Source organism: Capra hircus, chromosome 13, assembly GCF_001704415.2.
Source record: "Capra hircus breed San Clemente chromosome 13, ASM170441v1, whole genome shotgun sequence".
NCBI classification, from domain to species: domain Eukaryota; kingdom Metazoa; phylum Chordata; class Mammalia; order Artiodactyla; family Bovidae; genus Capra; species Capra hircus.
Genome location: NC_030820.1, coordinates 16507622 through 16528864, shown reverse-complemented (window position 1 = coordinate 16528864; position 21243 = coordinate 16507622). Strand labels below are relative to the sequence as shown.

At 42.3% G+C, this 21243-nt stretch overlaps 1 protein-coding gene across 2 annotated transcripts in view; it reads right to left on the bottom strand.

The window, feature by feature from the left end:
* CAMK1D (calcium/calmodulin dependent protein kinase ID) overlaps window positions 1-21243 on the bottom strand; it is a 393621-nt gene that overhangs the window by 152099 nt on the left and 220279 nt on the right. For both annotated transcript variants that reach the window (XM_018057012.1, XM_018057013.1), the window contains exon 3: window positions 870-944. In XM_018057012.1, the coding sequence (XP_017912501.1) occupies window positions 870-944 (75 nt within the window). The remainder of the gene's footprint in view (window positions 1-869; window positions 945-21243) is intronic.

Sequence of the window (21243 nt, the reverse complement as noted above, 5' to 3'; positions counted from 1 at the left end):
TCACTTAGAAGAAAGCATTTGTGTAAGTGGGGAGGCTAATCTCATCTCACATTTTAAAAAAACAAATGTTCAAGTCAAGTCTCTACCTAGATTTTCAGCTTTCTTATTTCTTCCACCTTCTGGTAAGCTCCAGAGTTACTGGAATGCAGAAATATTCTAAAGGGGGACTATTGTTAATGGCACAGGCTGACTCCAATTATATGTCTCTTGTGCCTGGCATGAAGCTCATGCACTTTCATCTGCTCGCAGCAGAAGAGAAGAAGGGAAGGGACAGAACGCAGAGCTGCCATCTGCTGCTGCCCCCCAGCTCCTGAGAAATGAAGACGAGGCGGGGAGTTTCTCCTGGAGACAGCAGCAGTGTGTACTTCCCAGCGGGACCATGAAGTGCTTCCAGGAAGCAACATTTGGACCTCGCACATTAAAAAGCAGAAGAATTTCCCTGGAGGTCCAGTGATTAAGAAGCCAGGCTTCCACTGCAGAGGGCATGGGTTCAATCCCTGGTTGGGGAACTAAGATCTTGCAAGTCACGTGGGAATAATAAACAAATAATTTTTTAAAAATCCACACTTAAAAAAATTTACAAAAGACATCCCAAATAGAGTGACCCTGCAATAGTAGCACTGGACTCCATTATGAGAACTGTAGCTTTTCAGATCCAGCAGCTGCAGACGAGAGCAAGTGAGGTCTCAAGGTCACTGTCCTTAGACAGACATATTCTTAACCCAGTGTCCCGCAGTTCCTCCCACCCCTCCCTTCCCCCCCCCCCGCCCCCGCCCCGGTCTTACTATTAATTCAAGTTTCACAACCCGGCCCTTTAGGCATCTGAGTTTGCAACCCCAGGTCTGCAAACAATTAAACACAGTACTTACAGCTGCATGACCAAGTACAAGTGATTTGGGCTTTCATAGATGTCTTCCAGGGCCACGATGTTCTCATGCTTAATCCTGAAGGAAAAAAAAAAGTGCACACATGGAATAAATACCTGAGACATGTAAGTACAAAGAGACATGCTATCTTAAAAAACAAACAAACAAAAAAAAAAAACAAAAAAACACGCATGTCATAATAGCAACAAGTTCCAAGACAGAATCTAAACACTATAAGGTGATGTTTTAAGATGCCGCTTCATCTTTTCCCCAGACTTTTTTCCCCGACTCATCTTCCATGCTCTCTGCTCTTCTCTCTGGAGGCTCTGTATCTGATCTTGTAGCAATACAGGATAACCATCCCTGCTTCCCTGTACAGCCTACCCCTCTAGCATTTATTCACAGGAATCTCAGGAATGGGCCAAAATCCTATTATCTTGCAGGGCCCTCTTTGGACGGCTGAGCCCCCAAGGAGCATTTACTTGCTCCCTGTTTTGCAGCCTCACAACGGCCAACACAGACTGACCTGAACAGCCCATTGTATGCAAATCCATCCCCACAACAGGCTGGATGTTCCAGGGATCAGCTTCACCTTCAGGTTTCTGACTCCAGGGTAAGCAGTGGAAAACTAGACTGACCACCTCATTGGGGTTCTAGTCACCATCATCCTCAAAGGGCAGTTCAGTACCCCAAGCAAACTAGACCGATGCTTCCCCAAGAGTGCTTCCCAGACAGGCAGCACCAGCATCTCCTGGGAGATGGTGAGAAATGCAAATTCTCCTCAAACAGAATCAGAGTCTCTGGAGCCCAGGCTGGAGAGGAACCTGTTTTAACAAGATCCTCAGATGATCAGTCTGCACAAGGGGAGGTGGAGGAATTCTATACTATGACAGGGCTTCTCAAAGGGCACACATGAATCTCCGGGGATTCTGGTCCCAGCGCACATTCTGATTCAGTGGATTCTGGGCAGGGCCTGAGAGCCTGGCATTTCTAACAAGCTCCCAGGAGATGCTGCAGCTGCTGGTCTGCAGACCACACTGGGAGCAGCAAAGTCCTAACGATAAAACTAAAAGAAAAGAAAACAGTCTAATTCTTGCCCTTCGAACTACCGATTAGAAATAGCTTCTGCTCATAACGTAGGACTTGGTGTTTATTTAAAACGTTTGAGAGAGGAATCATTTCATTATGAGCTAATTAGCTCTTACCACAAACTTCTTTGAAATGACTGTTGAGCCATTTAAAAGCAAGCATTGAACAGGCAGATAGATTCCTGTGAATCCCTGAAAATAAGTATGACAGCCTACTCATTCTGTTTCCCCTTAGTACCTAGCACAGAGCTGCTTGATAGCGTAGAGCTGCTTTGCTCCTAAACAATGAGTTATTATTTATTTAGGGAAAATGAATGCAATTTTCCTAAGTGTGAAATGTCTACCCCTCAAAAGAAATTTGTAAGATAGAACAAACCAGAATATGACCTTCCTTTTGAGCAGATGAAACAAGAGAACAAAAGAATTAACTGAGAGAGGCTATGCTTTGCTTTGATCACTGCAGCCCTTATCAGCCAATGCAGTTGATGTGTAGGAAGTAAGAACACAGATTATCCCAAATTCACATTTCATCTGATTCCAAGGCAGAGAACCTAATTATTTGTTAGCAGTGGCTTCTGTGGTCCCTGAGCAAAATAATATCAGCAACGTATCATATGAACCAAGTAAACTATTCCACCAAGGAAACCATGAGAGAGTAACCTGGCACCCCGATACCCCAGATGTTTGTGGAATTATCATTATTGGACACATGTGAAAAAAATACAACAAAAACAGTACAGAGTACACGGATTTTCCCCTTTTCCAATTAAAAAATTGCCATTGGAATCCATCACACAGGCACAAATGTCTTCTTTCAGTAAAGTTTACTTGGGAGTTAATTAAGAGCTTAGACTTATGGGAATGTGAAAGGAATGGGGTTTATACGGAGAACTGCCAGATAAAACACAGGACACTCAGTTACATTCAATTCTAGATAAACAATGATTACTTTTAAAATATAAATGTGTCCCAAATACTGCACTGCAGTTTATCTGTAATACAAATGTAAGTGGGTGCTAGATCTGGCCACTCAAGTACATGAATCACAATAAATGAGCCTCCAAACTGGGCTTGGGGGTTGTACCTAGAATCTTAGCTCCCCTCAGAGGTTCAGCCAGGAAGACAATTTGAACCCTGGACTACAGCCATTAATACATATTCAACTATATACAAAGAGTCAACTATATACAAAGCACCTGCTCAGCCAAAGTAGGAGACTAATAAATTAAAAATATAAGTCCCTTATTTGGATGCAAGGCATAGAGAAATTAAAATCTATTTAACTTGCTGCACCTTACATGAGTTCTTATAGTGGCTCAAACGGTACAGCTACTGACTTTCCCTTTGATGAATCAATCAGTCAGTCAATCACCACTTCCTGACTTTCTGCTCTATGTCTGGGAGAACATAAGAAAAAAATAAAATAAGGTTTGCCTTCAAAAATCTTGTCACCTTGATGGAGAGACCCATGAAGCAATGAGGTTAGAATTAAAAGCTATGTACTGCACAACTGTTGTTAAATTCAGAGAAAGCAAGGCCCTGGGTCAGAATTATAGTGAAGGCCTCAAAAAAAAAAAAAAAGATGGAGGTTAAGTTGGGTAAGATAATGTATCAATAAGCATATCATAAATTTCAGGACTTCCCTGGTGGTCCAGTAGCTAAAGACTCCGAGCTCCCAGTGCAGGGGACTTGGGTTCCATCCCTAGTCAGGTAACTAGATCCCACATACAGCAATATGGTCCAGCAGAGTCAAATGTTTTTAAAAATTTCCAAGAAATTCTAAAATGGTCTTTTAAATGTCTCTTAAGAAAAGTGGTTTAATTCACTTGTAAATGTTACAATGTGACAAAAGATTACAGCCTAGTCCCCCACAGCTGTTCTCCGGTACTTTACTCCACCCTCAGATTCCTTAAGGAAAACTGAACTGAAAATTTTAAACATTATTTCATAGCCAGATTATCCCTACAAATGCCATGTGAATATTCATCCACACATCTCTGCGTGCTCACCATGTACTAACCACACAACTAGGAATCACAAGGGAGGTACCTCAGCCCTCTAGGAGCTCACACAGCTGGGCGTCCAGCTGCAGCCAGGACACTTCATAGGCAATCTTTCTTATATTTACCGGAAATCATCTTCTTTAGAATTAGTACTATCTCCTGGTGTCAACACAGAACAAGCTTACACATCACACAAGCCCTTCTCATATATCCTGCAAATATTTGTGGGATATAATTTCCTACTAAGCTCGCTCTTCTTATCATCCCTCAGCTCTCTCCCAACGTGAATTCTAGTCCTTCCGTCGTGTTATGTCATTTTTGTTTGTTTGTTTTGTTCTGTTTGTTCAGAGCAGGGTATTCTGAACTGAAAGTAATGATCCCAGTGCAAGATACAGCATCAAGAATAAGATACTAAATAATAGGGTAGCGCTGGTGGATCAGACGGTAAAGTGTGTGCCTATGATGCAGGAGACCTGGGTTCTATCCCTGGGTCGGGAAGATCCCCTGGAGAAGGAAATGGCAATCCACTCCAGTACTATTGCCTGGAAAATCCCATGGACAGAGGAGCCTGGTAGGCTACAGTCCATGGGGTCGCAAAGAGTCGGACATGACTGAGCAACTTCACTTCACTTCACTTCATTAACTATGCGGAGCTGGATATTATAATTTTGCAGATAAAGCTTAACCTTAGGTCCATTTTTTCAGGTAGCTGCATGATGGTTGGCATATAAAGAATATACGCTCCATGGAGGCAGGGATTTTTTTACTATTTTGTTCATTACTGTCTCCCCAGTGCTGAGAAAAGAGCATGGCAGGTAGTATTGATACTTTCAGTACATGCTTCTTGAATGAACAGAATAATATAAAGTTTAGGATCAGTTAAATGACCAGATCATTTTTACCTAAACTTCTACCAAACAAGATCTCCTCTCTTACTCAGGCTTGACTTTTTGAACTTGGCTTCATTAAACTCAGTCTTTTGGGGAGCCTGGTGGGCTGCGTTTATGGGGTCACACAGGGTCGGACACGACTGAAGTGACTTAGCATAGCATAGCATAGCATGTGATGCTTCAGATAACCAGAAATATTCTGGAGTTTGATTCTCTCTTCTATTTATGACCCCTCACCACCTTGGGCCATCTGCATATTTTGCTGGGACACATGCATTCCCTATGTCTTCATCCAAATTCCTAAATTCTTAAGTGGGAAAGTTACAAGCCAGAACTCCATGGTAGTCCACCAGAGACCCCATCAAGAAAACCAAGACATTCATCAGCTGGCTTTGACGGTTGCTAAGTTGCAAAGCCAGCAATTTTAGCCCATTTATTTTACTGTACTAGCCATAAGTGGACAATTAAGATTCTTTGCTGAAACAGCATTCCTCACTTTGAAAGCGAAGTCACTCAGTCGTGTCCGACTCTTTGTGACTCCATGGACTGTCAACTACGAGGTTCCTCCATCCATAGAATTTTCCAGGCAAGAGTACTGGAGTGGGCTGCCATTTCCTTCTCCAGGGGATCTTTCTGACCCACGGATCGAACCTGGGTCTCCCGCATTGCAGACAGATGCTTTTACCATCTGGGCCACCTGGGACTTTACATACCACATAATACTATTTGAAAGGGAAATGGGTATTAGGGAAGAATCGTTCTTGGCAAGCCCATGGTGACTCCTAGCAACCATTACAGTTTTTACTAAATGACTGTAATCCATATGGCTAATTTATTGTTTCAGAACTTTGCTGTGCACTGGAGTCAAACTTTCTTGTCTATACATCTCATAGTCTACCTTTTTCATATTTTGAAGATTTGCCAATATCTCTTACGTTGTTTTCTCAGATATTTCAACTGGGACTCTTGAGATAAATGCAATTTCCTTAGTCCCCTGGGATGTAACACATCTAAATCAAGTGAATTAATTTTATAACTTTCTTTAGGCCCCACTTACATATGTTTTATACATACCATGTTTTGAGTGTTAACTATGTGTCAAAACTATACTAAGTATTTTTAAGGATTTCATTTAATATAGTAACCCTACAAAGTAGCTATCATTCTCCCTATTTTTAAAAGAAAAAAACTAAACTAAAACTAAACTTAAACTAAAAGTAAGACCCCCAAGAGGCTAAGAAAGCATTCCAAAGTCGTACAACTAGTAATGGATTTGCCAAGATTCTAACTCCTAAGACCCTGTTTAAGCACTTATGCTATAACTTCATGTTAACTAACTTATAATGAGAATATCAAAGATAGTCTCATAAATTCTGAGTTGTCTGTATAAAATCATAACACCTAAAGTTAAAATATTAAGTTTCATAACTAACAATATAATATCCACCTCTGGAGGCAGTGAGGCAGAGATCAGTATTACTCTCCTGAAATCTACTGGAAGCTCTCAAGATACTTGGTTATAAACATCCTGACAGACAAAATCTCAGTGGGTCAAAGTGAGCCAGAGGGAGAGCTATTCAGAAGCAGAAGCAACAGTTAGGAGTCCAGAAATTCTAATTAGGAAGCGCCTTCAACCAGTCTACATCTGGTGTCATCAGAAGGGGGAAGAAAGTGGACAGAGAAAAGAGGTGGGGCACCTCATCAACAAGCAAATGGAAAACCAAAGTTCTGTTGCCCTTGCATAGCTGAATCCCTAGGTCAGCACTCAATCTCTCTAAAACAGGGCCAAGAGAACCTTCATACATAAGGAATGTTCACCCCCAAACAGCAATCTTTTCTAAAATGTGCATAATTCAAAAGAATAATGTCACTAAAAACAACTCTGTGATGAAAAGAACCTCACTCAGTTTTAATCACTTACCTACCAGGCCCAAAGTAAGCACTGGGTGGTACATCTACATACAGAGGGTAAATGGTTTAAGTAGTAATCTACACTAAAATTAGGCTTCCCTGGCAGCTCAGCGGGAAAGAATCAGCCTGCAATGCAGGAGACCTGGGTTCGATCCCTGGGTTGGGACAATTCCCCAGAGAAGGGAAAGGCTACCCACTCCAGTGTTCTGGCCTGGAGAATTCCATGGACTATACAGTCCATGGGGTTGCAAAGAGTCGGACACGACTGAGCCACCTTCACTTTTACACTAAAACCTCCATAAATCTCCACTAATGGATAGAGGAGGTGAGCTGAGGAGAGTGGGCCCACAGAGAGAGGGAGAGAAAAGCTGAGTGGGAAACCAGCGCATGGACACTGCTGCAGACTTCTGCCTGCATGGCGACTGACAGCCACGCAAGAAAACCCCACGGAGAGCCAGGAAAACGCTTTAAAGCTCATCCAGGCAAAAAATGAGCCAAATGCACAAGCAGGCCCCATGCCAAGCCCCCAAGCTGCAGAGAACATCAGGACCCAAAGGACAAGCATCCTACTGACCACACACGCTCCTACGAAATGATAGTGACATCATTTCTCCCTCTGGTCTAGTTCTCCAGCGCTTACAGAAGCTGCACATTTTGAACTCCACGTAAAATGAGGGAGGTTAGAAAAACACTAAAGAGAAGAGAAAAGAAGGGAAATCCTTTTTTTTTTTTTTGCCTTTTTTCATCCTTTTTTCACTGATCTTGAGGGGAACAGGGACATGTAGCAGCAATTATGAACTCTATGAAGATTATCAGAAGGAAAGGCAACAAAACATCTTTCCTTTGTGTGATCTTTAGAAAAGGTCACTTTTCTACTCAAGTTAAAGAGGCCACAGGAGAATAAGAGATGGAAGTAAATGTAATCAGAAGGGGACATGAGACAAGGTGTTTACTAGAGAAGGTATAACAAGGATGGTGGCGGAACGGATCTCAGCACAGGTGCGCAAGATGGAAGTTACATCAACGAGCAGCGACTGGTCTCCTGTCCTCCTCCCGTAAGCACTTCTGGGCTAACAGTCCAGTCCAAGAAAGCTCTTTCTCAGGGGAAACGCAGGCCCCTCTCAAGCAAAGACCTAAAGGACTAGGTCTTTCACTACCCACGACTCTTAACTTTTTTTAAACAGTCCAGAAAACTTAACTTTCATTCACAAAAAAGATGCTACAGTTCTCTGGCATCACAAATGGCCTCAAAAATATCTGAAGAGCATTCTGACACGTTGGCAAACACTCTTGCTTGTCTAAGCAAACAGTATGTTTTCTTTTTTTTAATAAACAAAATAATTTCCTCCTTTCTTAGGTCATTTTTTTTTCTCTCATTATAAAAAATACAGTGGCTCAGTGGTAAAGAAATCGCCTGCAACGCAGGAGCCTCAGGAGACGTGGGTCCGATCCCTGGATTGGGCAGATTCCTTGGAGAAGGGAATGGCTACCCACTCCAGTATTCTTGCCTGGAGAACGCCATGGACTAGGAGCCTGGCGGGCTACTGCCCATGGGTGCCGGGAGCCAGTGTGTGGAATCCCACCCATGACAAGGTCATGCGGAGAGGCCTGATGGGCAAAGAGAGCCAAGCCTCAGGGTTTCCGCCTGGTATTTCCTGAGCATGTACCCCCAAAATAAGAATCTGCCTGCCTTTTTGTATTGCACTTTTCCACTCTTCTGACACTCTCTGGAAAAAGTTAATTTAGGGCTTCAGTCTCCTGCAAAAGAATGTCTCGGCTTAAAACCCCCTCAGATAGCTCTCTAACTTGCCTAACAGGTTCCCCCAGACCTTTTACAGCTTGTGAATTGCTTATAGCCCGCTAAAGGCACAAAGCTTAAAGCATCTTAAAGATACAGAGCCTTTTCTAAAGAGCTAAAAATCATATTGGTGACGGATTTCACTGTTGACTCAATGACTGCTGCCAGGACTCCATATTCTTTATCTTTTAGGCACCTGGGAGGATGTTAATCAATGTAATCGGGATATGGAAAAAGGTATATAGTAGTTTTGATGTTACGAACACAAGGCTTTTGAGTTAATTACTTTTCTTTTGTTATAAATCACTGTACTCCTTTTACTTGTTATAAATTGCTGTATCTTTGCTATGTAAGAATGTAACTTTATTTAGTGCTTTCTGAGAGTGGCACCAGACTTTGAGAAGAACAACACAAATAAGTCTTCTGGTTGACAAACCCTTATCAGAAAAAAGGCTGTAAAATGTTAATTGGCCCTTTTGGCCAGAAGATGATGTAAATCACCTAAGACTTGTGTATACAACTAGGTATGCAGAGAGAAATGCCTGGTTTTGATAAGAGTCTGGGCTGCTAATGCTGCATAATTCTGTATTACCCATTGATCTCTATGTACAATCAAAAAGGCATAAAAGGTCTTTCTAGACAATAGAGGCCAGTCATTGGAAGGACTGGTTTCCCCCATGTCTCCTCTTTACTCTAATTTCAGGCTGAATTCCTATCTGGGGCGTGGAGGCTCACCATGTCTACTTACTTGCCCCGGCTTCTAAGATCCACTCGAGAGGGAGCCCAAGGTGGGGCACCCTCAGATATGCAAGAGGACGCTGGTGGCCTAATGTGGATAGTGCAAGCTCCTTGTCTGGAACTTTATTGGCTTTCCACGTAAACCAAGTTATTCAGCATCTTTTCTCCACTAAATTTTCCTACTACACTATTTCTTCCTAATCTAATCTTGTATTAATAAATAAATAAGTTTTTTCCTCGCCTACTCCGTCTCCCCTTCGAATCACCCTGGATCCACCGGGGCTGGACCTCGGCACATGGGGTCACAAAGACTCGGACACGACTGAAGTGACTGAGCACATATATAAGCAATACAGGAAATACTGTTGAGAAAATCAGGATATTTTCACAAGGGAAAGTGATAGAGCTGAAATATTTGCCAGATGGTATTAAAAAAATATTACCTTTCCTTTTTAGAACTTAACAGGCACATTCACAGATGTTATCGCATTTCATTTTCACAACAACTCTGTAAAGCAGGTACTGTTATTCCTATTTTATAGATGATCACTCCCAATTTATAACCACTTAATCATTCTTCCATCTTCCCTCTGGTCTTGCTCTCTTTCTAACCATTCTCCCTGCTGTTTAAAGAGCCATCATTCCACAATATAGAATATACTGACCAAAGCGACTGAAATTCATCAGTGGCTCCCCTTAGTTCAGAATAAAGTCCAAATGACTTGACATGACCTACAAGGTAGCATGTTGCTTGGTCTTCACACACCATCTCACCCTCCAGTGCTGCCAGAACTTTGCTGGACCCAGGCAGCTCTCAAACACCAGCGCACACCTTCTTCTCTGGCCACACAAGTGTGCTCACGCCTCTCAAATCTTCTCACTCAACTGTTCACCCTCTCAGACCCATTCGACAGCACCTCCACGGTGAATCCCTTGCTAGTGCTTACCTTTTGTAGGACTGATTCCCTCTCCTCTGGACTACCCCAGCTTTTTCATCACCTGTTGTTATACACACGGCATTGCATCCATCTGTTTGAATGAATATCCATGTGCATATTAAATGGTTTTACATGCAGAGAATAAACGTCTAGAAGGATACAGTTAAACTGGTGAGTACCTCCAAAAGTGGGCTAAGATGGGAGGATATTTTTACCCTCCAGTTTTTCTTGATTAGAAACGATCTGAGTGACTATTTTCTCAATTCTTTCAAGGACAGCACCATACTAGTTGCATAGGAGAGAAAGTTAATTCATTATACATAATAAATTCTTCAGGGCATGAGGGCCTGATTCTCTTACTGAACCCAAGTACAAAAGTCAATGGATTGTTGTATTGCCAGATTTTTACTAAGAGGTACTTTTTAAAAGGCTCTTGATCAAAATCATCAACAGCTGGTTCACCAAAATGTACCCATAACGCTGGACACAAAGAAACACATATTGATTAGTTTAAATGCTCAAGCAATCAAGACATACTATGGGTCTCAGCTCTGACACATCTCCTGCAAGATTTTGGACAAGTCATGAAATACTTTCTGACTTGATTTCTCCATTTCTTAAATGAACACTAATTATGCGGTCTCATTATCTACATCTATACATACACACATATATATATACATGTATAGAGATAAAATTATCACACATACATGTATCTATGATATTAAATAGACATGGAGAGATCCTGTCTAATAGGAATATAGGCCACCCAGGGAAGACTAGAATTCAAAGTCCAAAAGCTTTGAATCATCTTTGTTTGCAGCCAGCAGATGGGGCTGTAATCAACAGGACAAAAGGAACAAAATTCTAGTACCTAAATCAAGAACATCTTAATGCAAGCCACTTTCGCTGTCTTTTTAAGGATTAAGTACCTAGAACAAACACTCAAAAATGATGTCCTTTTCATCATAGGGGACTGGAATGCAAAAGTAGGAAGTCAACAGATACCTCAAGTAACAGCTAAATTTGGCCTTGGAGTACAAAATGAAGCAGGGCAAAGGCTAACAGAGTTTTGCCAAGAGAACACACTCATCATAGCAAATACCTTCTTCCAACAACACAAGAGAAGACTCTACACATGGATATCACCAGATGGTCAATACCGAAATTAGACTTATTATGTTTTTTGCAGCCAAAGATGGAGAAGCTCTATACAGTCAGCAAAAACAAGACCGGGAGCTGACTGTGGCTCAGATCATGAATTCCTTATTGCCAAATTCAGATTAAATTGAAAAAAGTAAGGAAAACCACTAGACCACTTAGGTATGACCTAAATCAAATCCCTTAGGATTATACAGTGGAAGTGACAAATAGATTCAAGGGATTAGGTCTGATAGACAAGAGTGCCTGATGAACTACGGACGGAGGGTCCAGACATTGTACAGGAGGCAGTGATTAAGATCACCTCCAAGAGAAAGAAATGCAAAAAGGCAAAATGTTTGTCTGAGGGGGCCTTACAAATAGCTGTGAAGAGAAGAGAAGCTAAAGGCAAAGGAGAAAAGGAAAGATATACCCTTTGAGTGCAGAGTTCCAAAGAACAGCCAGGAGAGATAAGAAAGCCCTCCTCAGGGATCAAGGAAAAGAAATAGAGGAAAACAATAGAATGGGAAAGACTAGAGAGATCTCTTCAAGAGAATTAGAGATACCAAGGGAACATTTAATGCAACGATGGGCACAATAAAGGACAGAAATGGTATGGACCTAACAGAAGCAGAAGATATTACAAACACGTGGCAAGAATACACAGAAGAACTGTACAAAAAAGATCTTCAGATAATCACAATGGTGTGATCACTCACCTAGAGCCAGACATACTGGAATGCAAAATCAAGTGAGTCTTAGGAAGCATCACTATGAACAAAGCTAGTGGAGGTGATGGAATTACAGTTGAGCTATTTCAAATCCTAAAAGATGATGCTGTTACAGTGCTTCACTCAATATGCCAGCAAAACTCAGCAGTGGTCACAGGACTGGTAAAGGTCAGTTTTCATTCCAATCCCAAAGAAAGGCAATGCCAAAGAATGTTTAAACTACTGCACAATTGCACTCATCTCACATGCTAGCAAAGTAATGCTCAAAATTCTCCAAACTGAGCTTCAACAGTACATGAACTGTGAACTTCCAGATGTTCAAGCTGGATTTAGAAAAGGCAGAGGAACCAGAGATCAAATTGCCAACATCCATTGGATCATAGAAAAAGCAAGAGAATTCTAGAAAAACATCTACTTCTGTTTTCTTGACTATGCCAAGGCCTTTGACTGCATGGATCACAACAAATTGTGGAAAATTCTTCAAGAGATGGGAATACCCAACCACCTTATCTGCCTGCTGAGAAATCTCTGCAGGTCAAGAAGCAACAGTTAGAATCAGGCATGGAACAACAGACTGGTTCCAAATCGGGAAAGGAGTACATCAAGGCTGTATATTGTCACTCTGCTTATTTAACTTATATGCAGAGTACATCATGCAAAATGCCAGGCTGGGTGTAGCACATACTGGAATCAAGATTGCCAGGAGAAATATCAATAACCTCAGATACCACCCTTCCACAGATGATACCACCCTTCCACAGATGATACCACCCTTCCACAGATGATACCACCCTTATGGCAGAAAGTGAAGAGGAACTAAAGAGCCTCTTGATGAAAGTGAAAGAGGAGAGTGAAAAAGCAGGCTTAAAACTCAGCGTTCAAAAAACTAAGAGCATGGTATCTGGTCCCATCACTTCATGGCAAATAGATGGGGAACCAATGGAAACAGTGACAGACTTTATTTTGGGGGGCTCCAAAATCACTGCAGATGGTGATTGCAGCCATGAAATTAAAAGATGCTTGCTCCTAGGGAAAAAAGCTATGATTAACCTAGACAGCATATTAAAAAGCAGAGACATTACTTTGCCAACAAAGGTCTGTCTAGTCCAAGCTATGGTTTTTCCAGTAGTCATGTATGGATGTGAGAATTGGAATAAAAGGAAAGCTGAGTGCCAAAGAATTGATGCTTTTGAATTGTGGTGTTGGAGAAGACTCTTGAGAGTCCCTTGAACTGCAAGGAGATCAAACCAGTTCATCCTAAAGGAAATCAGTCCTGAATATTCATTGGAAGGACTGGTGCTGAAGATGAAACTCCAATACTTGGGCCACTTGAGGCGAAGAACTGACTCATTTGAAAAGACCCTGATGCTGGGAAAGACTGGAGGAGAAGGGGACAACAGAGGACGAGATGGTTGGATGGCATCACTGACTCAATGGGCATGAGTTTGAGCAAGCTCCGGGAGTTGGTGATGGACAGGGAAGCCTGACATGCTGCAGTCCATGGGGTCACAAAGAGTTGGACACCACTGAGCAACTAGACTGAACTGAAGTATCACATGTGATATTCTCTCATTTTGAAATGAGTTTTGCTTTGAATCCTTAAAAACAAACACCAATTAAAATCTTGCACACTGCTGATCATAGTTTTAAAAAAGCATCTTGCACATCCTTAGTACAAGACAGGGTACACAAAGTGGAGCCTTACGTCAGGAGGCGGGACTAGAGACTATCACGGTAACATGTGTCTCAAGGGGGTCGTATGTCGATTCCATTATTTTCCAGAGTCTTAGTTTCCTCCTCTGGAAATTAACTAGGCAAACAGGAGACTCCCTCAGGTCCTTTCCAACTCTAGCAATCAATGAATCTAAAATTATAATGAGCAAAGTATACTGAAGTATGTATGATCCCACAAAGCTTGATTCTAAGCCAATACGCAGTGTTCTCCAGGATTCTGCCTGCTACACAGAAACCTGGATTACAAGTCGTGCTTCAACAGGCTCTTTTGCGTGGGCAAATTTGTCAGTTAGACATGGAATAGAATTTCTTGAGATAAGAATCCATTTACAAGGAAAAGACTTTCTTTTCCCTCTCCCACAGTTAGCCTCTACAAGGCCCTGAACCAACAGAGAAAGGACCGAGTGGTATGTTCATGTCTGGAATAACTCCAGAAGTTCCAGCCAAGGCTTGGTTGTCTTTAATTCAGAGGAGAAATGAGTTAGTTTCAAGTCAGTGTGAAACACTCAGTGCTTGGCATATGCCAGCACTCAGTAAATGTTGCAGAAGGATGGATAAATCAACGAGTGACTAATCTCAGCCTTCCTAAAGGGTTACAGGCCAAAGACACGCAAAACCTGGGCACCTGAATCAAAAAAGATTAGAAGATTCGACTCTTTCTTTCTTTCCTACTCCTATCACCACCCATAATAAATTACAGGTAGGTCTCAAAATCAGAATTATCTGATTTTTTGGTAATTTTTAGAATTATCTGAGGAGTTTTTAAATATATGATAGATTTCCCTGGTGGTCCAGTGGTTAAGACTCCATGTTTCCACTGCAGGGGGGCACAAATCTGATCCCTACTCAGAGAACAAAGACCCCCGCAAACTGCTCCTTTAAAAACAAATAAGTAAAATTAAAATAAAATATATGCTATCTGGATCCACCCCCCCTGGAGATTATGATTTAATTGTCTTGGAAAGTGGCCTAGGCTTCTGAATTAGGAAAAAAAAAAAATCCAAGTGATTCAAATGCAAAGTCTGAGTTCCTCTGATAAGTTACTGAGTTAATAAAAACTTTGAATGGTGAGAAAGGATTTACTTTTAAATACTTGGCTGAATACATTTATTTCATAACTGATCTGATTTAAAGATTAGATGCAGGGTGTCCTGAGGATAAAGGTTCAAGGCTACTGGGCCTTTGTATCAGTCCTCTGGGAAAAATAATATGAAAATTTAACAAATTTCAACTGGTTAACTATAACATTTCTAATATTTTAAGGTCTTAGTAAGGCCTTGAAACACTAATACATTTTGGGGAATGTTGTGATTTTCTTCTCTGGATTTTTGGCTACCTTTCTGTCAAAGGGTAATATACATTTCTCTGGATGTTTTAACATAAGAAGACGCCTTGGAGTCTTGCAGAACATAAGGCCCTTACTTGCCTGGAAACAGAGATAAAGTCTTATAACTTTCATTTACCAGCTATGGATGTGAGAGTTGGACTGTGAAGAAGGCTGAGTGCCGAAGAACTGATGCTTTTGAACTGTGGTGTTGGAGAAGACTCTTGAGAGTCCCTTGGACTGCAAGGAGATCCAACCAGTCCATTCTGAAGGAGATCAGCCCTGGGATTTCTTTGGAGGGAATGATGCTAAAGCTGAAACTCCAGTACTTTGGCCACCTCATGCAAAGAGTTGACTCATTGGAAAAGACTCTGATGCTGGGAGAGATTGGGGGCAGGAGGAGAAAGGGACGACAGAGGATGAGATGGCTGGATGGCATCACTGACTCGATGGACGTGAGTATGAGTGAACTCCGGGAGTTGGTGATGGACAGGGAGGCCTGGCGTGCTGCGATTCATGGGGTTGCAAAGAGTCGGACACAACTGAGCAACTGAACTGAACTGATATGAAAATCCAGCCTCCAAAGACACCTTACAAAGGGACTCTCAGAAAGCTTGTTCCAGGGTCACTGCAGGTCATTCCAGTGTGAACTGAGAAGCCACGCAATGTGCAATCCTGTGATGACCTGCAGCCAGAGGCTGACAGCCGGGGCTGCATCCCACGGCTTCCTCACATACACACTGTGCCCCAGACCAAAGACATGGGGCCTGCATTCAAGGAGCACCTCTAAGAGGCTTGTAGCTCTGAACAACAGGCATCCCTGTGAGCATAAAGGAAAGGGGGCCAAGACAATGCATTGGAATCTTGGGAAAAGACATCATGTCCCTTTTCTTTCCTATCACGACAGCCCTGTGCTTTCTCTGTGCCAATACCCACGGTAAGGTCCTGTATTTCACAACTTGAAACCAGGCTCTGCCAAGCCCGCAGGTGCCCAGAGTGGCTCAGGGGCACGGCCCTGGCACAGCACAGCCTGCAGGTGAACGTGGAGCCCCGGGAGCGTGGGTAAGGAATGCAGAGGCACACGGCTGCCGCCTGTGCTCCCTCCAGACAACGAAGCCTCATGGCCAGAGGAGCAGGAGGCTGGAGGCTCCGTAAATCTGCTGGAATACTGTGCTGTTTATTGCTAAGGCGAGGAGCAAGTTATACAAGAAAAAGATGGGGTGAAGAAGAGTTAAAAGAGAAAACTAGAGAAGGAAATCTGCTCTGAACAACTGTTTCCCATCAGCTCCATTTCAGACTGAGGAGGATGGAACTAGACACTTCTCAATGTTCTAGAAAAGTGCCCACCTTCAGACAACTGGCCAGAATTGAGCTTTCTTTAGCTTTTAAACATCAGTGATAAACAATGTCACTGCTCAGGGCTGCTCAGGTCAGCCCCAGGCTTCAGGAAATCAAATGCATTTGATGGAAAAAGTAGTGTTCGGGCACTTTCATGAGGATGTTTGTGGCTGGCTGTGTGTATATATAGCACACAATCAGCCACACACACACACACACACACACACACACACACACACACACGCTGTGTTCAGTCACTCAGTTGGGTTTGACTCTGTTGTAACCCCATGGACTGTAGCCTGCCAGGCTCCTCTGCCCATGAGACTTTCCAGGCAACAATACTGGAGTGGGTTGCCATTTCCTTCTCCAGGGGATCTTCCTGACCAAGGGATAGAACTCATGTCTCTTGTGTCTTCTGAATTGGCAGGCGGATTCTTTACCACTGTGCCACCTGGGAAGCCATATATACATATATCTGTGTTTTTTAATTGTATAAATTATATATAATATATATTTATCTGTTATACATTATTTATTTTATTTATTATATTTATATAATATATAATTTATAATATATAATATTTATATATTTATATAAAAAAACAGAGGTAATCTCTATGACTGTCTAATAAGGGCAACTCTGTTTCTTCTTGAGAAAGCAAGAGTGAATTTCTTCATAACTGCAATTAGAGACATGATTAGAAAGAACAACATGTTTTGCTTTGTCAGTGATTGTTAAAACGATGTATCTGATACATGCATCGCCTCTCCAAATCGTAGTTTTATGGTAGATGGGTGTGAAGTGCTGAGGTAGTTTGGACTTTATAGTTTTACGACGTCCTGCTAATAAAAGATTATGATAACCCAGGGGATGAGCACCAGGGCTATGAGCAAATTCTCAGGAATGATACTGTTCACAGATGGTGGCTCATAAACTAATTTCCATTCACCCTGCTTTCTAATCAGAATTTAAAAGGGAATTAGGAACGCAATCGTGCTGTGAGGGATAAGGGAATGGGAGAAGCCCCGACATACAGACTGACCCTGAGAGCTACACAGGGGTAGCCCGGGAGGGGATAGCGGTTGTCCCTGGGCTCCTCCGCACACGCGGAGCAGCTGCTGTGCCCAGGCGTTGGCCACGGTCTGCAAGCCAGAGACGGGGGAGGGCAGGCCAGGCCGCGGGCACGCACAGCCCGCCAGGTGCGTTTTAGGTGACTGCCTTTTTCAGAGCAAAGCCATGGAGACTTTTTTCCCTCCAAACATCCAAGCATCTTAGTCCAACAACCAGACTTCCTTGAGGTCACTTTGGATCTGAGCTTTCCAGTCTGGTTTCCCCCAACTCCTCCATGTTCTTAATAAGTATTTTAGAGCCATCATGAAATACAACTTTTACAGACCCAACTCTAAAAGACACCAAATGTGAACACAGTGGACACCACCAGCAGGTTGGCTTGTGTTCCCCTTGAGAGCACTTGTAATAAAAGTTACAAAATGGGATTCACACATTCACATTGATAAAATACCACATGTCTTACCTGTGTGTGTACTGGGGCTCTCTATGTATAAAAACGTATTTTTTAAAGGGTTCTGTTATTTAAAGAAAGAAGAAAACAAAACAAAAAAAAAGATAAGGAAAAAAGAAACCACTGCACTAAATAATGCAGAAGGGAATTAAAGTTTCTTCCCTGCTCTACCTAAAGAAGTCTAGTATTAATATTATGAGTATATTTTCAGATACAAGAGTCCTGTCCTCAGAAATTCATTCCCTAAGATGCTAATGTTCTTTTTTTTTTCTGAATCTTTGGCCTCTTTAGAATTAGTTATTTAAGTTATGTTAAAATCAGGAAGACTCAAACAATGCAAAAAAAGGGAAACAAATGACAACCACTCCAGGATTCTTGCCTGAAGAATTCAACGGGTCGCACAAAGTTGGACACAACTGAGCAGCTAACACTTTCTTTCTTTTTTTCCCTTATGCACTGTCTAAAGTCACACAGTGCTGGGTTCACAGTGTTGGAGTTGCTTTCTCACCAGAGGCTGGGGGGCAGCCAGCACTGTGGAATACACTCTTGCAGGCACAGAGCCTAGCAGAATGATTTATCTCAGGGAAAGGATGCCAAGAACATTTGAGGAGTAAAGTATACAAAGAATAAGGGCCTGGGTGGAGGAAGGTGCAGAGTGTGGTACCTCTTGCAACGCACACACAAAACTGAGTCAGAAGCCCCTGTGTGGACAGTGTGGACATGAGACAGTTAATCAAGGAGCCTTGGGGGAAGGAAGCTTCAACGTGGAAATGAAGACCAGCCGTTGCAGGATCTTGCAATGAGTGTGGAGTCAGATGAACCATCTGGTAGCTTTCCCTCTTTCATCTTTTTTTTTTTTCCTCTCTTTTTTCCTGGGGTGTGGGGGATCGGGCTGGTGGCAAACCAAGCATCTGAAGGTCTAATGTGACTTTAGGACAAATAAACACGCAGAAGCTCGGCTCAACAGGACAGTTGGTCAGCTGTCAGGATGAACACTGCACAAGAATGCTACCAAATGCACTGCAGATGGGCGACCCAGGGAAGGAAGGGAAAAGCACGAGCTCTTAGAGTCGCCACCACCCTTCCTCAAAGGCCACTGTACACGAGACCCCTTGGAAGAGCATCAGCGCACATCACTTGCAGATAGCCAGCATAAAACTCACAGACCTAGACTTCATCAGACATCAAGAGAGTACATGTACCTATGACTGATTCATGTTGAGGTCTGACAGAAAACAACAAAATTCTGTAAAGCAATTATCCTTCAGTAAAATAAATAGTTTTTAAAAAGATAGGGAGAAGTCTTGAGGGCAGATTGAAGAACATTATGAGAGGCTTGCTTGCTAGCTTCAACAGTGAGAGTTTTATGCTAAAGAAACTGGGAAGCGGGATGCACATGTCAAACTCCAGCTCTGAAAAAAAGTACATGTAGTATTTTGTTTTGCAGGGATAGTTAAATACAGCCAGCAAGAAAAGCTAAGATAAGAATCTGCCTTCAATGCAGGAGACACAGGTTCGATCCCTGGGTCAGAAAGATGCCCTGGGGAAGGAAATGGCAACCCACTCCAGTATTCTCGCCTGGAGAATTTCATGGACAGAAGGGCCTGGTGGGCTACAGTCCATGGGGTTGAGAAGAGCTGGACACAACTGAGAGACTAACACTTCAATAAGAAAAGCTATGACAAACCTAGATAGTGTATAAAGAAGCAGAGACATCACTTTGCTGACAAAGGTGTGTGTGTGTGTGTATGCTTCAGTCATGTCCAACTCTGTGTGACCCTATGGACTGTAGCCCACCAGGCTCCTCTATCCATTGGATTCTCCAGGCAAGAATACTGGGGTGGATTGTCGTGCCCTCCTCCAGGGGATCTTCCTGATCCAGGGATCGAACTGGTGTCTCTTATGTCTCCTGCATTGGCAGGTGGCAGGTGCCACCTGGGAAGCCCCTGCCAACAAGGGTCTGTCTAGTCAAAGCAGTGGTTTTTCCAGTAGTCATGTATGGATGTGAGAGTTGGACGATAAAAAAAGCTGAGGACTGAAGAATTGACACTTTTGAATTGTGGTACTGCAGAAGACTCTTGAGAGTCCCTTGCACAACAAGGAGATCAAACCAGTCAATCCTAAAGGAAATCAACTCTGAATATCCATTGGAAGGACTGATGCTGAAGCTGAAGCTCCGGTATGTTGGCCACCTGATGATGAGCTGACTCATGGAAAGCCGACTGATGCTGGGAGAGACTAAGGGCCACAGGACAGAGTAAGATGGCTGGGTGGCATGACTGACTCCATGGACATGAGTTTAAGCAAACGCCAGGAGTCAGTGAAGAATAGGGAAGCCCGGCATGCTGCAATCCGTGGAGCTGCAAAGAGTCAGACGCGGTTTAGCTACTGAACAACGTTTCAAAATAACTATAAATGGAGTACAGGTTTTAAAAAATATGAACCACTAAGCTGTACACTTGAGACTTATATGATACTGTAAATACCTCAAATTAAAAATACATATAAAATTTTAAATACCTCAATTTTTTAAAAAAATCAATACATTATTTACTTAATTAAGCCTTTTGACCTAGTTCCTTATAAACCATGCTTGAAGTCCTTAACCTCTCTCTCCTATCAATGGTATCACTTAAACATGAAATTTCACTTTCCTCCAATTTTGATCTCTCAAGTAGAAAGTTCATACACACTTCTCTATTTCACCATGAACAAGTAGAAAAAGTCAGCTCGACAAATAAACACACAAAATGTGAAGTTCATGACTCCTTTTGCCAATAGTTTTTTTTTTCCTCTACAAGAAAAGAGAATTGTGAGAAAGAAAACAGTATCTGCAACGATCTGGGGTTTTGTTCTTCAGGCTTCTTATACCTCCAGAATCAGGATACCATTGATGGAATATTTCTTATTATTTTCCAAAAAAACACTGTAGAGATCTGAAAGACCTGTTCTTTTTCATCAATTACCAACTCTTGCAACAGAGAAAACGCCAACTACTTGAAGGGATTTCTGATAATGCAGAGACCCATCCAAATTTTCCATGGGCCTCAACACAGCCTCTGATCCTTTTAGAGACATATCTATCTCCTCTCTTTTCTTAACTGACGTTCAAATTCGGTACTGAATAATAACACAGGATAGCCTCTCTGTATTAATGTGAATTAAAACAAGGCAAAGCGCAGACCTTAACAGAACTGGACATAGAGTCTCAAAGTGAACAC